Below are 15,706 nucleotides of genomic sequence, written 5' to 3' on the forward strand. Positions count from 1 at the left end.
TTTCTCCTTTTAATAAGACAAAAACAACAAAATAACACCGAGGTATACACCCTCCCCATAGACAATCCATGCCGTGTACAACCAATGTGTTCATTATCTGCAAAAGTAGTTTCCTCACGTCTTGTATGTTATTGTTGGGTGGGTGCTATTGCCGGTGGGTGGGAGGTTAACTATTATTGTTCAAGAAATGCACATACACACACACCCATGCCAATGAAAATGTAATCGAATTAGTCCCTTTCTTACAAAACAAAAATGTATATATTTGTGCACACAAATGCAGCAAAAGATTTATATATAATATATTTTTTTTGAAGCAAGGCAACCAAATTTTTGTTCCGTCTGCAATATTATTTGCGTGCCGTATTTCACTAGCTGCAATAAGACATTGTACGCCCTTTCCACCAAATGAGGATTTTTGTGTTTATTAAAAAAGAAAGAAAACAACAAAACCACACCCACTACCGGCAGGTGTGGGCGGTGTTGGAATGTGATAGAATAAAGCACGCATGAGAATGGATTATAATCCTCTAATTACCTATTTTCAGTTACTATAGAGTGCGAAGTTTAATGTGTGCCTCGTTTTGGAACATTGGAATGGTCAACAAATATCCACAGAAGTTTTCATATTGGAGAAACTAAAGTGAAGTGCGTGGAATATGTTCAATTTTATAAAAAAGGGTGTATCTGTGTCCAGCAGCAATGCCAGCGATAGAGAAAAGGCCGAAAGGGAAGAAAAGGAGAAAAGAAAACGGGAAAAGAAACAACGAAAAGATGGAAAAAATCCATCCGGCGTATCGGGCAGTATGAGCACCGAAGAATTGCTCCGTTTGGACGAGGTAATACGTTCGCTAACATTTCTCAGTGAAGAATAATTTTGATTGTTGTAAATGTTTGCAGGTTCGGCGATCATTGAAGATAAGAGGACGACGAAAGGAAAAGGAGAAACTTCCTAGTGGAATTACAGCTGATTACAGTGCTGAATTTTTTGCGGCATTAAATGCAGATTCGGTTAGTACTGAGCTGGACCGTGGCAATGAAGAAATTGTAGCATCTGTACATACTACTATCGAAAGCCGTTATAATGGTAACGGCACTCCTACTACCAAACATTCCATAAGTGAATCAATTACGTTCACTGGTTCTGTTGGGGATTCGTCAAAGGTATATTACCACGATTTTATTTTTGCTACATGACAAATAATTTTGATTTAAATTTCAGAGTCGTTTTATGCTTCCCGTGCCACCTAAACCCCCGAAACGTGGAATACTAAAGGGATCTAGAAGCAATATTAGTAATATACATGAAGAAATTACTATAGCATCTCCAGATGCTCTTATTCGTAATACCATGCAGAATGAGATGCTTTTTGAAGGCTGTCGGAGTATTGGTGGTGCGGGATCCATAGGTTCCAGTTCAAGTCAACACGGAACGTCTTTTACATCTGTGGAGAGTTTGCGTAGTGAAGAGGGGGGCATACAGCGTGCTATGACTCTACCGACAAATGCTCGATATACATCGCCTCATATCCAATCTCATGGAAATCTGCGTATATTAACATCACCATCACCTAGTGCAGATAGTCTTACAGATACTACAAATTCATCATTTGCCACTCCTCCTTTTTCACTAAGTCCTATTGGAGAATCTCAAGGTATAGATCGATGGTCTAGAGTACATAATTTCGAAGATACAGATTTACCACTTCCGCCAATCAAATTGGTAAAGTTGCCCCCATCAAGGACTTTAACAATTAGGCGTCAGAAATCGCCAAGACAAGATTTTGGATTCAGTTTGCGAAAAGCTATGTGCTTAGACCGAACTGAATCTCTAGCGAATCCTGTGTTCAGGCCAGTCATATTCGCAGAGCCCGGAGCAGGCGGTGGTACCACAGGTTTATTGCCTGGAGATCGTTTGCTCAAAGTGAATGGTACCTCTGTTTGTGATTTGTCCCGCGAAATTATTATTGAAATGATCAGAAATAGTGGTGATTCTGTAACTGTAGAGGTTAGTAAGCTTCCCACAACCAGTACATAGTTTCGTTCTTAAACCCTTTTTATGTATTTATTCCTTAGGTACAACCTGTATCCGAGTTAGTTGAATTGAGTCGACGTTGCATGCCGCAAAGAGGCCATAACGGCGATGATGATGAGAACGATCCTTCAATGTTGAACGCTGATAATTGTAATACGTTAAAGCGTAGTGCAAGCAAGAGAATAAAGGTAAGTGTGTCGAAAAATAAATGTCTTTAAGTATTAAATGCACAAAAACGACAAATACCGTAACAACGTCGTACCATATTTTGTAATGTTTAATTAAAGATATATTTCGATAAACACACAATATTTAGGTGCAACATCCAATCTAATGTAATAGGGACATTTTTTTTTTTTGATAATGCCTGCTATTGCTTTTGTGATGTTCGGGAAATATATAGTCATATATGATAGGATAGATATCGAAAATAAAATGCCAAAGATTATTGTGCCTGTTCCGGTACACACATGTATTGCTTTCGTGAGGTGTCACACTTGAGAGATGTTCTGGACTACACTTCACACAGTCACAGACCTGAACAATGTACACGAACATTTTTTTGTGTGAGTCTAGTGGACATTTCGTAAAGTTAGAAGACATTTAACACAAAAAATAACAGATTCTGAAAATTTAATGGGTTTTTAAGTTTTTTTTTTTGCAAATTTTATTAACCAAAATCGCTTGAATAGTTTCCGTCTGCAAATAAAATGCATCGCAGAAAAGTATCTAATGGTTACATTTTTCGATCAGAAGTCCGAAAGAGGTATTCTCACGTATGAGTCAGAACAACTAACTTTTTTAGAGGTATGAAAAATATGTGTTGTGTGGGGTACAGTGCGATGAGACACAGAACAGAGATGTATATTTGCAGAGTTGTAATTCAATGTGATCCATATAAAATATGTATATAAGTACTAAAAGTGATATCACCTGTTTGCTGTTCGATTTTATATCGGGCTATCTGATGACTTGTTCTCATAGAGGTCGACTCATTCGGTTGTGGTAACTACATTTTTCGAATTTTATGATTGGTAAATCTACTTTGGACGTACGAGGAGTTTGGATTTACCAATGGAAGCTATCGTTAGGTAATACATAGGTCGTAAGATTGGTCTTATGCATTACCTAAAAAATCATGTTTTAAATTTAAAATATATAAAATAAGATATGGCCATGCAAACACACAAATTTTTGAATTGTTAATTTCTCGTGAACTATTCACTCCGTTTCTGAAAAAGATATTTATTGAATTGCTTATTTATATAAATTTTGTATTATATTTCATGTTGGTCCTGAAGATAAAGTTTAGGGAAAGAATTCTCAAATACTCATTGAGCATTCTTCGGTTTTTTGAACAAAACAAGCATTTAGGATTTCATTAGATTTTTACATGTACTTTTTATTCTTATTTCCTTGTTAATTTTTAATGTGTGTAACATATTCTTAATTGTAATTATTCTATTGTTTCTGTTTATATTTCTATCAAAACATGGTACATGGCAGCTATGTTCGATTAGATAAATACAAATAAATAAAGAATATATCGTATAGATATTGCTCATGTGAGCCACCGTGGCGCAATGAGTAGCATGCCTTGCATAAAAAGGGTCATGGGTTCAATTCCAATTTCGACCAAATACCAAAAAATTTTTCAGCGATGGATTATTTCTTTTAGTAATGCTGCTGACATTTCTAAGTGTTTCAAGCTGCTATAAGTGGTTTCACCTCAATGTGGAATTCCGTTCGTACTCTGATATAAAAAGGAGGTTCATTGATCTAAACATGGAATCGGACAGCACGCAGTAATAACACAGAAGTTCACCACTGTGGTATCACAATGGACGGAATAATCTAAGTGCGCCTGAAATATCGGGCTGCCACTTTACCTAGCCTATATTGTTCATTATTATTAGCATTTTGAGAATATTGCAAAGTTGACTTTTGACTTACGCGACTTTTAAACTTGTTTTGAATTTGAGATCTACTGATTTTATGCACAGATTTTAAGCCAAAAAGTTGAGACGAATAAGAGAAACCCTTTGAAAGTCGTCTATTCACAAACCGAACTATATTTACAGCATACATATGAAATATGTGCGCACTAGTGCCATTTGTTCTCGTTATGGAAAAACCAATGACCATGAACCACAAATATTCTTTTTATTATAGGACGAGAATTTTTTCAACGCTTAGTATGAGATATCTACTATATCTTAATAAAGGGTGATACGGTCAAAATTTGATCAATATAAACTTGACGTATTTCTTTCAATTTTTCATTTAAAAAACCTGAACGCCCCTCATTTTGAAGGAGTGTGTGTAGAATGTTGCTCCTATTTTGATTTTGGAATTCACTCTTCAGTTGTCAAAATGCCGTCCAAGCAAGAAGAGCAGCGTATCAAAATTTTGCTCGCGCATCGAAAATCCGAGCTACTCGCACGAAAAGCTGGCAAAATCGCTAAAAGTTGCCAAATCAACCGTTACAAATGTAATTAAAGTGTTTGGGGAACGTTTGTCGACAGCCAGGAAGTCTGGATCGGGGGGAAATCGAAAACCGGAAGCCGCTGAGACGACAAAGAGAGTTGCCGGTAGTTTCAAGCGAAACCCTACCCTCTCTCTCCGAGATGCCGCAAATAAGCTGGGTGTATCGTCTACAACCGTGCATCGAGCCAAAAAAACGAGCCGGACTATCGACTTACAAGAAGGTATTGACTCCAAATCGCGATGATAAAATACGACGGCCAAAGCGCGATCCGGGAGGCTGTACACGACGATGCTGACGAAGTTTGACAGCGTGGTAATGGATGAAGAAACCTACGTCAAAGCCGACTACAAGCAGCTTCCGGGACAGGAGTTTTATACGGCAAAAGGAAGGGGAAAGGTAGCAGATATTTTCAAGCACATAAAACTGTCAAAGTTCGCAAAGAAATATCTGGTTTGGCAAGCCATCTGTACCTGTGGCTTGAAAAGCAGAATTTTCATAGCTTCCGGGACTGTCAACCAAGAAATTTACGTGAAAGAGTGTTTGAATAAACGTCTGCTGCCTTTCCTGAAGAAACACGGTTGTTCCGTACTGTTTTGGCCGGATTTGGCATCTTGCCATTACGGTAAAAAGGCCATGGAGTGGTACGCCGCCAACAACGTGCAGGTGGTTCCGAAGGACAAGAAACCTCCCAACACGCCAGAGCTCCGCCCAATTGAGAAATACTGGGCTATTGTCAAGCGGAACCTAAAGAAGACCAAAAAAACTGCTAAGGACGAGCAGCAGTTCAAGGCAAACTGGCTTTCTGCGGCGAAGAAGGTGGACAAGGTGGCTGTACAAAATCTGATGGCGGGTGTCAAGCGTGAGGCCCGGCAATTCGGATTTGGAAAAGCGAAAGCCTAACTGAATATTTTTCTTGAATTTTATACTAATTGAACTTGAAAAAGAAATTTAATTTGATTTTTTAAATAAACGATTTCACCGATTTACACGCGTTTCCCTTGACCAAATTTTGACCGTATCACCCTTTATATATTTAACATTTAGTATTTTTACTAATTATAAATATATTTTTTTATTATTATTTCTATTTACTACACCATTGTCTTAAAGATTTTATCTAGTTTTTTTTTATATATATACCATTGTTGAAGTTTATATTTTATTACAATTTTGTGTGATGCAGGATTTTAGGTCTATTTATTGACTTTTGTATCACTTTGTACGATAATAAATGAAATGAATATAACTACCGTGAAACTCTTCCGACAACATTACTCTCAGATGTAGACAAAAATTTTGGTCCACATTTTGGGAGTATCTACTTTCGAGTGGTTGATTTTAATGCGATAATTAGAGTTCTTTATCACTTCTTTATCACAGGGTTTTTTAAAGTCAGATTTTCTTGGTTCTAAAAAACCCAATTATTTTCCAAAATCGGAGGACGGTGTTTTTAAAAAGAAATAAACTGCATTTTCGTTATTACCAGTTTTTAGCAAAAACCCGCAATTTTGAAAGGGAAATCTTTAATGTTTTATTAAATTATAAGCATATGCTTCTTTTAAATTCATATGATCTTTACGTCTATTTTGGAAGTATTTTTATTGAAGTTTATTAATATATTATTAATATATTATTTGTCTGGATTTGACGCTAAAATTAAAAGAATCAAAAACCGCTTTTTGGTGTGCTGAAAACTCGACAATCGGTACAAAAAGATAAACCGATCTTCGTTTTTTTCACCGGTTATGATCACTCTAGAGATTACGCAGCAAGCGTCTCACGAACATTTTTCACTTTTGTGAGGTGCGGCTTTTCCATGATTGAGAGCCAGCCGTTATGAAACAGGGAAACCTAGATTCTTTTTTAAGCACACGGAGTTTCTGAAACCCTACATCTTCTTTTCGCCGAGAAACCACAGCCCACAACAATGTATTCAATAAATTATCTAATCAATTTTATTGTTTTGCCTGTGCAGAATATGTACAGAAGTGGTAACCAGTTAGCTATTTAATTTTTATCGTCTTAAATGACATTAATGATGTTTTCAATATATGCGCATAATTTAATAGAAAGTCTAATTTAATAGAAGTCTAATCTAACGACGTAAGAAGATAACGACGGCAGATTTTTCCAAGATGTTGCTTATCCAAATAACTCTTTTAAAAAAATCAAATGCAATTAATGGAAGATGTAATAAAATTCAATCAAATATGCGTATAAGGTTATGCCAGTGAATTGATTGTTACGTATTTACGAATTGGATAAATAACACATTTTGTGAAGTTAAATATTATATTGAATCCTGAGCGATGAACAAGCCCGTTGAAATGAGTATTTAGCTTTGAAAATGTATCGAACTATATTGAATTTATATAGAATTGAATTTATTTAGTTTTTATTTAATGCATCATATTGTAATCCCAGTACCAAAACAGTATTTTGTGATCCCCAACATGTGATCCGGAAGTAGTGCAAACTTGGATCATCTCTAATGAATTTTACATGGACTTGTACTTCGTTTTTGGAAATTCCAATATAACTTAAGTACGGAGGCAAAATGTTAAAAATTACCATAAATCTTGCACACTGTTGAATATTTTTTACTCAAAATGTATTTCCATATCATTAAGAAACGTTTCCATGAATGACATAATAAATATGTTTGTATTTGTTTATTTACTATTTACTGATATTGTGCTGAATTGTTGTTATGTTTGGGCTAGTTAGCCTTACCTTATAAATAATTGTACCATGAATTTAAAGGAATTTTCTCTTTGTAAGCCGAAGATGTGACAAGATCGAAGTTATATCAGTTTATCATCAATTTGCTGTCAACACATTAAACCTGCGTTCATGTTCAAATGTTCTCTACCGACGTAATGCTGATTTAGTCATTCATTTCAATTCGTCGTCTTTACTTTTCATTTATTTATATATTTACAGTGTTTAGTATTTATATCAAATAAGTAAAAAAAAAACTTTTGAAAGGCATTCTAGAACATATTGTCATACAATTTCCCTCATGGAATTAATTGTAAATTTTTAATCAAACTAAATTTCTATACATGGGTATATTTTAACAATAATAACAAAGAAAGACATTTCTGACGTTATTCGATTGTTTGGGAAATTCATACATGATAGGGAAATACGTTATGAATAATTTGGACTTCATATCTATGCCTATGAAACTAAAATAAGGGCTTGCTTATGCTTTTAAATATTAAAAATTATTCTTAGCATTATCTTTATTTATATATAATATTATCATATTGGATATATGTAGGTGTAGTTAATTCAAAATTACTATCATATGTGTGGGGAAGTTCGAATGCTTCTATAATTAGATAAAAATATAAGTACGTCATGGAAGCATTCGTATATATGTACATATATATTTAAGGCGTAATAGATCTTTAAGATTTTCTTTAGGTTCAAAGGACGTTTGATGTTTACACTCTAATTTTCATATAGCTCAAAATAGTCTTTGCCATTAATTCCATAAAAATCCAAAAGTCAACTTAATTTAATTTCATTGACTTCAATATCGTTCCCTTAAGATTATTTGTCGTATACAATGCTATGAGTATAAAACTCCTTTTGCGCATGCTTTGAAATGGATATTATTGTCTTATCCGTCCATGATTTATATATATCCACCACAACTCGACTTCACGACAAATACAAAAACATGAAAATGTGGTGTTGTGAAATCCCAATAAGTGGAATCAAAATAATTTTTTTTCTTTCATAATTTTGTAAGATAAATATAACATTTTAAAATAAAATTCATGTTCTATAAATAATATGAAAATTTCGGTGAATATGGAGAGTAGAACCTCAAGATCGCGGCATTGATTTACATTCACCTGGTTTTGGGTATGCAAACATAGGCATTTGTTTTTCCATATACAAGAAAAATACATATGTATCTAATTTTATGATTACGAATTCTTCATTTAAGCCATGATCAGGTTTACATATTAACCTTCCAAATCGAGTGTTTATTTGGTCTCATTGAAAATGTGTGTAGTCAATTATGATCAGTTCTATTAATTGTACTTGCTAATTCCAATTGTTAGACATATTTCTCGTCTGAAAATTAATACACATATTTTCGATACATTCTATTGTACATTCTTTGTATGTGTCGTACTGGCTGTCCGTATTGGTATTGATGTTTTGCATTAGGTAAGGAACGGAAAATATCTTAACTTCGATATGAATATTGAAGCAAACACACACCACACCTTTGTGGGGCCTACGTAAAAATCGAAACGATTGCAGCCACCAGCAGAAGTTATCAATAAAAAACAGTGTATCATAGTTCTGGCGCTCGCGCTCACCAACCGAAGAGCAAACTGCTGCAGACATTGAATTGTTTTGGTTGGCTAGCTTTTTCTTTGCCTGTATATAGCCTCAAATAGGCAGCGACAATTGGAGAAAACACACAAGTATTCTTTGCTCATATGAAGTTACCCACACATCTACATTGGTGATCATTTGAATATGATCAACTTACAATTATACAAAATATTTTATTTTTAAATTTAGATATTTTTCATTTAATAATTTTGTGGTTGTTTTGATATGGGCGTTGAAAGTAGCAATTGGATCGTATTTTAAAATATAATTTGTCACTAAAAATGATCACCGTAGGGGAATCGAAATATTCGAACAAGTGATTTTAAAATGCAATCATCGTAAAATAATTGTTCACATTTTTTATGTATTCTACATCTTCTATTTGCTTAAGATCTGGTCGTGTTATTATTAAGCTCCCAAAGCTATATTTTTGGAAAAATATGTACTTATACACTGAAAAAACAGTGAACCCAGCAGGAAGGAAACTTTTGATTAATTTTAGAAAATTCTGAATATTTTTAGAAAATTTTAACTAAACAGTATTACAAGCGCAGGCATCATGCCGATATCACAAAAATAAATAAATAGTTGTCGACAAATTCAAGAAAATTTATTAGACATAAATAATTTTTTTTTTTCACTTGTTAAAGAAAATTTTGTAGTTTGAAGGAAAAAATTGGAGTTGAAAATTGCAAGAATGTCTTTAGTGACATACGAAGTTCATGATGGTTGCATTTGTAGTAAAATTTACAAATTTAAAGAAATAATGAACTATTTTGTGAGAAATAGTTCATTATTTCCCGTTTCTTAGTTCATTTATCTAACGTACGCATAAAATTATTGGAGTAAAGGACACTTTCTCCAAACAAAATAATTGCATGAACTAAAATAGAGTTAAATTGGCTTTAGTGAAATAGAGAGTTCACTTTTTTTTTTGAGTGTATACAGCCTAAAGTTCTTTCATTCTCAAACTTAAATACCCACAACCATGTATCCTCGTAGCGGATTATATTTTTTTGTTTGTTTTGCAAAGAAAATGGTATTAAATCTGTTAATATCAGTAAATCATGGATATTTAAGGACTATAATTAAGACCATTAATTTAACAAAACATGTAGGGTTTATTTGATGCAACTCCCCAAAGAATATTGGTCTACGGTATTTTAAGCTGAGGAACTGAGGACAATCGACACAAATTCCTTAACCCCAGACAGTCATCCTTCGACAAAATGACGCTTAATTTTATTTTCGATGATATATTTCATTTATAGTAATTTAACCATTATTTTGGGTATCATTTTTATTCACGATGCAATTTATAGGCCGTAGTCAAAGTTACGAAGAATGACGTTAGTGTACAAAAAATAAGGATGACTCACCAAGAATATGCCCTAATTTCTTTTTGCGATATATTAATAAAGTTATTTATGTTCAAATAAATTTCAGTTTAAAAATCCAAGTTATATTTTCTTATTTCAAAAAACTTTAAATCACAAATGGAAAATCCTTTAAATTCAATACCTTTCATGTAAGTTCAATATTTCTTCAGTGTAAAAATGAGAAAAAAATAGTTCTATACAAATGAAGTTCACAATTTACTAAATTCGAAATGAGTAAATTTTATTTAAATTACGTTCATATTTTCTAAAACGAGTAAATTTAGTTATCTCTAAAGACATTTTAATAAGTTGTAACTCCAATAAATCTATATTTTCTCTCATCGTGGGTCCACTGGGTGTGTATGTCTATGACAAATATTTCCCATTACCAAGAGAATAAGTTCATATATGCACCGAATTATTTTGCAACAACTTCTAACAATGCAATAATGAAACATCTCATTCACTTGTACTTATGTAAACCTATGCTAGTGTAAGTCCCTTCTTCTACACTGCATCTAACACGGTAACAAATCGTCAACAAAGTTTGCCCCACACAGCACATAGGGGTGCACTAAAAGAGAGCTTTATGTGTTGTGTTGTTGCAGCCACCTAACCAACTGGCATGGCCAAGCAGTGATCTGATCGCTTTGATGGCATGGATGGGGATCGGATTGTATTCGTGCTAAGCAATTGTCTAGACAACAGTATACTCCAAACCTCCGACTATGAACGATACATGTCGCTGAAAACGTTGACATTCGCTCTTCAACAGTTCACACTCGTGTTAAATAGAGAAATACAGAAGACATTCCTCCCGTTACATGGATATATCTACGTTGTCTATGCGATCGCCTCTGTGTGTATTCAAGACTAAGATTATAACTTTGATTCAGACAAATAAGCATTGGGATGAAGAATGTTGTGTTGTACCACAGTTGCAAATGCATTTTTAACAGTAATTGACCTGAAATACCAATGAAAATAACACCACCTCGGGCAAATTCTTCCGGTCGGTTTAAGGACAAATACGAGTTAGTGAATGATTGAGTGTGAATAAATGAATGAATGAAATACACAAAAGTCGTCAGTCTATCAATTTACATAAGATCCCATAATCAAGTATTTGTAATCGAAGAGATTACAAGATATTCATCAGTGAGTCTAATATCACAAGATTATTTTGTTCCTTTAATCACGTGGAAAAATATCGTATTTGAGTGAAGATAAATAAAAGATGTGCGTAACCATAGTGCTCGGTTTTGTTACGTGAATGTTTTCACAATATTAGAGCTTGACTTAAATAGTCAATTATTACGATCACTTTTTGCTCTCGTTAAAGCGAACAAGTCATTTTGTTTTTCCAAGAAGAATTACAATTAACTACTTATTGATTTTATTTAGTGCCTACACAGCAATTATAATACAATCCTGTACAGTGCAGGATTATATTATAATTTACATTAATGACAATTTGGAAGTTGTTAAGGATGAAAACTAGATGAGAGAAGAAAACTAATTGCAATAATTGAATACATGGTTGAATAGTAAATTTTTTGATGCGATTACTATCTACAAGTAAAATAAAACATCTTTTAAATCAATGAAGATCTCTTTTGGTTTTGTAAGATTGTTCCCCTGAATCTTTCCTTTTCATCCAATACCCAGCTAGTTCATTTTCGGAAACATGAAGAGCTTTCTGACAATTTCAAAACAATATTGATTATATATTACCATGAAGTGGTGGCGTGGCGTAAAAATTCGTTCGTAGTCCTTTTGGATGAAATTTCTGTAATGAATTTATATATTTATAATTTCTAGATTGAAAAAAAAAGTTTACCATGCCCGCCTAGCATCACGGATTCAACCAAAGTTTCGAACAAACACCAAAAAGTTGTTCAGCGGTGGATTATTCCCTCTCTGTAGAGGTTGAATTACATACCATGTGCTAATCCGTCCGTTTGAATTTATCTTTGAAAACAAAAATTGAATCCATCAACGCATGATATGTAATTCCACCTTAATAAATTTCTGAGTATATCACAGTTGCCGGAGTATATCTTCTATAAAAAGGAGGACCCTAGAATGGGACAGCACTCATTGACTGAACGGTCGAATAACGGGCTGCACTCTACCTAACCTACAGTGAAGTGTGAATTGTAATTTGTTGTTGCAAACATTGGCGATATAAAAATTCTGGATGATCCAATTGACCTCCATTTTTTTCGATATTTTTCTACACATTTTTGGAGAACTTTGAATATATTTATTGCTGTTTTTAACATTCCTTCTAATGTTGGGTTGTTTCTTTTGACTTGATTTATTATGTAGGTTATTAACATTTATCCTCTTGCTGGCGATGCAGTGTCTATGAATAGCAATGTTAACAACTTTATATCAGCCTTCGTGCCTTTAAGTTATTAAGATACATCGTCGTCACCTATGCATATAATTAATATATGCAATGTCCAAGATTACAAATGACAATTACTTGAAACACGATATTCATATTTCGCACATTTGTGTACATACAGACAGACTATCAAACAAATGTTGGCACAGGCGGTATGTATTTACGTAAGTCAGAATGAATGAGTAGGTATTTTCCTAGATCTGGACAAAACTTCAAGCACCGAGCTTCAGATAGAGTAGGTTTAGCTTTTTCTTCGTTTCACCTCAACTCACTGGCTCATTCGCAGACATACGATTAAGCAAAGCCTAACTCAAGGTTATGATCATTGCAAGTTGGCTGCTGTAGTAGTTCATAATGACAATTATAGATTAATGTTATGCTTGAAGGTATGCCAGTGCTGTCAGATTTGAAATTAGAGTCTTGAAATAGTGGATTTATTGTATTTTTGTAGAGGGATTTAATGCTGACAAACGATTTTTGTTGCCCTTCATTGTATTCCCTAGGTAATGTACTAAAGAGCGGTATCTCAATCTATTTTTCTTTAAGTATTAAGGGTTTGCTTCTTTTTCCGAATAGGAAAGGCACCAATTCGATGAGTGGTGTTTTTTTTTTAACTTTAGGCCCTACAAAGAAGTCTTCAACTGTTTACTAATACTGGCACAGTTTCAAGTAGTGTAATTGGTGGATCGGTTTATACGGAGGCTCTAAGGGATTCTAGGCCTTCAATAAATGAAATCGGTTTATATTTGGCCTGTAGCAACAAATTTGGACGTTGTAGACCATCTTCGAACATCGAAGTTTGATGGCTATGGCTCAATGATTACAGGTTGTAGCTTAATGACAGTGGTGAGAAGGACGAAGGACCATGGATAGATCGTCTTAGAATTTCATTGTTATTAAGGATATCCATACATTATATATGGACGGAGAATGGATGTGTGGACATGTTAAAAATTAAATGTCAAGCTTCCATAGTGGAGAGACATATTCTTATATTTGGCATTTTCAACTGTTGTGTACCGACTTTAGAAAAAAAATAGTTTTCGAGTCCACCAGTATACGAAAGTCGGAAACGATTCCTCGACTAATCGAGCTAGACCAAGCTCGTCTTTTTTGTTCCCTAAATAGGGCCAATCGATTGTTTATACTTGAATTCTGATGGTGGGCAAATATTTTGATTGATGGTTATTTAAAATAAAAATTTAAGAAAAAAATAAATAAATAAAAATCTGGTAACCACATTGCTTGCGTTTGTTCCTACTACCATAGCTGACGACTGTCTGTGCTTTGTGTTTTCACCATTCATTCATTGGCTCCAATTGAAACTAAGTCACAATTAAATAATCGTAAATGTTGTTATTTTTACCGTTGGCGTTGTTTTTGATCTTGATTTTTTTATATAGAAATATACAGTTTTAGTAGACGATTTTAAAGTTGTCTCAAATGAACAACGACGAAACTTACTCAAAGAGCAATATGTGTTTATGTGCGTGTGTGTAATTTTTTTTAATCATTGTCTCTTACAAACATTGAAATTAAGTAATGATCGATTGGAGACAACCAACAAGTGCCAGTGCAAATATCATAATTGACAGCAAAGAGATATATTTTTGAACATGTTTGTTCTGCCAAAGAGTTTCGAGCATACTCTTCGCTCTCCCATAGTACCAGCTACACCTAACAATCCTGGATCTGGATTAAATCCAGCTTTCCACAAAGGATGTACAGGAAAGGCCCATGCATGTGGAACAATGAAATCAAAATTGAATAGACCCACACCTCCGCCACGATCAGATAAGTGGCATCGTAAAACAAGTATCAGCTCAGAAACTGTAAGTGATAGTGGTTCTGAAAAATCGACATTAAATACCAATCTATCGGCTATTAGAAATGATACTCTGTCAGTAGATTGCAATGTTATAACAAAGTATGGCAATGAAGTGGTGTCAGTGCATAATTTGAAGAGAAGTGATAGTTATGTTACATCTCCCTTGCTGGGAAGGAGAAATTGTAAAGTGAATTCTGCATTACCGAATGTTCTCAATAGATCGTCGAGTACGCGTTCTATGCAAAGGACACGTCTACACAGCGAGGGTGACAAGAGTGCTGAATGTAATAATAACGCCATTCCCACAACATTCGAGAGAACCCAAAAAAATCGTAGTTTTCGTACGAACAAATCAAGTAATTCGCCAACTACGACACCATCTAATATTAGACCGCCATGGAATAGTGCAGCCGCTGGTGCCAAATCGCCTTCTCCGTCAACATTTCTGGGCAATCGAACTTTCAGATCATCTTTGCGAAGGCGTAATGATACGGTTCAATGGCATACATTATGGGAGCGTTCCATGCAAACACGTGGATGTGGACTATACAGGAATTATGATGAGGCGATTAAAAAGGTTTGCCATAAATAGTTTTTTTGTTTTACTAATCTGGGGAAATATTAAACAAATTAATTGTAATTAATTTTAGAAATTGCTCAATTAAAAGTGTGATTATAATTAAAATATTTTAATGGTATTAGCATAAGATAAATTCGACTATCCAATATTTTGAGTAAACTTCAGAGAGATCTGATAGAAATTGCATTTTCTTCGAAATAAAATCGGAAGCAGAGTCTATATGGGGATGGGGTCTATACTATAGACCAATATAAATCGTATTTTGTATAACTCTTTACGGAATAAAAATACCATGAAGTTATCAATTTCAGGCACTTTTGAATCAAAAGTACGCATTTTACATTTACTTACTTCCAGAGATATCATACGCTTGAGAATAATGACCGTTTCGCATAACATACGCTGGATTTTCATGGAAACACCGTGGAAAAACAAATGTATGGGCTAATACATTTGTTTTTTATATCTCGCAAACTACATTGTTTGCTGAATGTATTACAATTTAGATTTTGGTCCATGCTTACAATTTAGATCTTGGTAATGCTGCAGCGAAGTACTTTCCTCAGATTTCCATTTAAACGTAATCGCTTACCAATTTTGAATTATGTTACCTCCAAG

The 15,706-nt window shown here is 34.2% G+C and overlaps 1 protein-coding gene across 7 annotated transcripts in view; it reads left to right on the top strand.

The window, feature by feature from the left end:
* The first annotated feature begins 548 nt into the window (after positions 1 to 548).
* The window catches only part of Mhcl (Myosin heavy chain-like), a 70,669-nt gene continuing 55,511 nt past the window's right edge, over positions 549 to 15,706 (top strand). For 4 of the 7 annotated variants that reach the window (XR_012717829.1, XM_075288778.1, XM_075288779.1 and 1 more), the window contains exons 1-4: positions 549 to 839; positions 901 to 1,164; positions 1,223 to 2,008; positions 2,077 to 2,223. Coding sequence is in view for 6 of the 7 variants with exons in the window: in XM_075288778.1 (XP_075144893.1) it covers positions 660 to 839; positions 901 to 1,164; positions 1,223 to 2,008; positions 2,077 to 2,223 (1,377 nt within the window). In the remaining variant the exon portion in view is untranslated. Of the gene's footprint in view, positions 840 to 900; positions 1,165 to 1,222; positions 2,009 to 2,076; positions 2,224 to 10,988; positions 11,302 to 14,083; positions 15,086 to 15,706 lie in introns of those variants that run through there. The other 3 variants (XM_075288787.1, XM_075288781.1, XM_075288782.1) reach the window with 2 other exon arrangements.

This window comes from Haematobia irritans, chromosome 1 (assembly GCF_050003625.1).
Source record: "Haematobia irritans isolate KBUSLIRL chromosome 1, ASM5000362v1, whole genome shotgun sequence".
Taxonomy (NCBI): Eukaryota; Metazoa; Arthropoda; class Insecta; order Diptera; family Muscidae; genus Haematobia; species Haematobia irritans.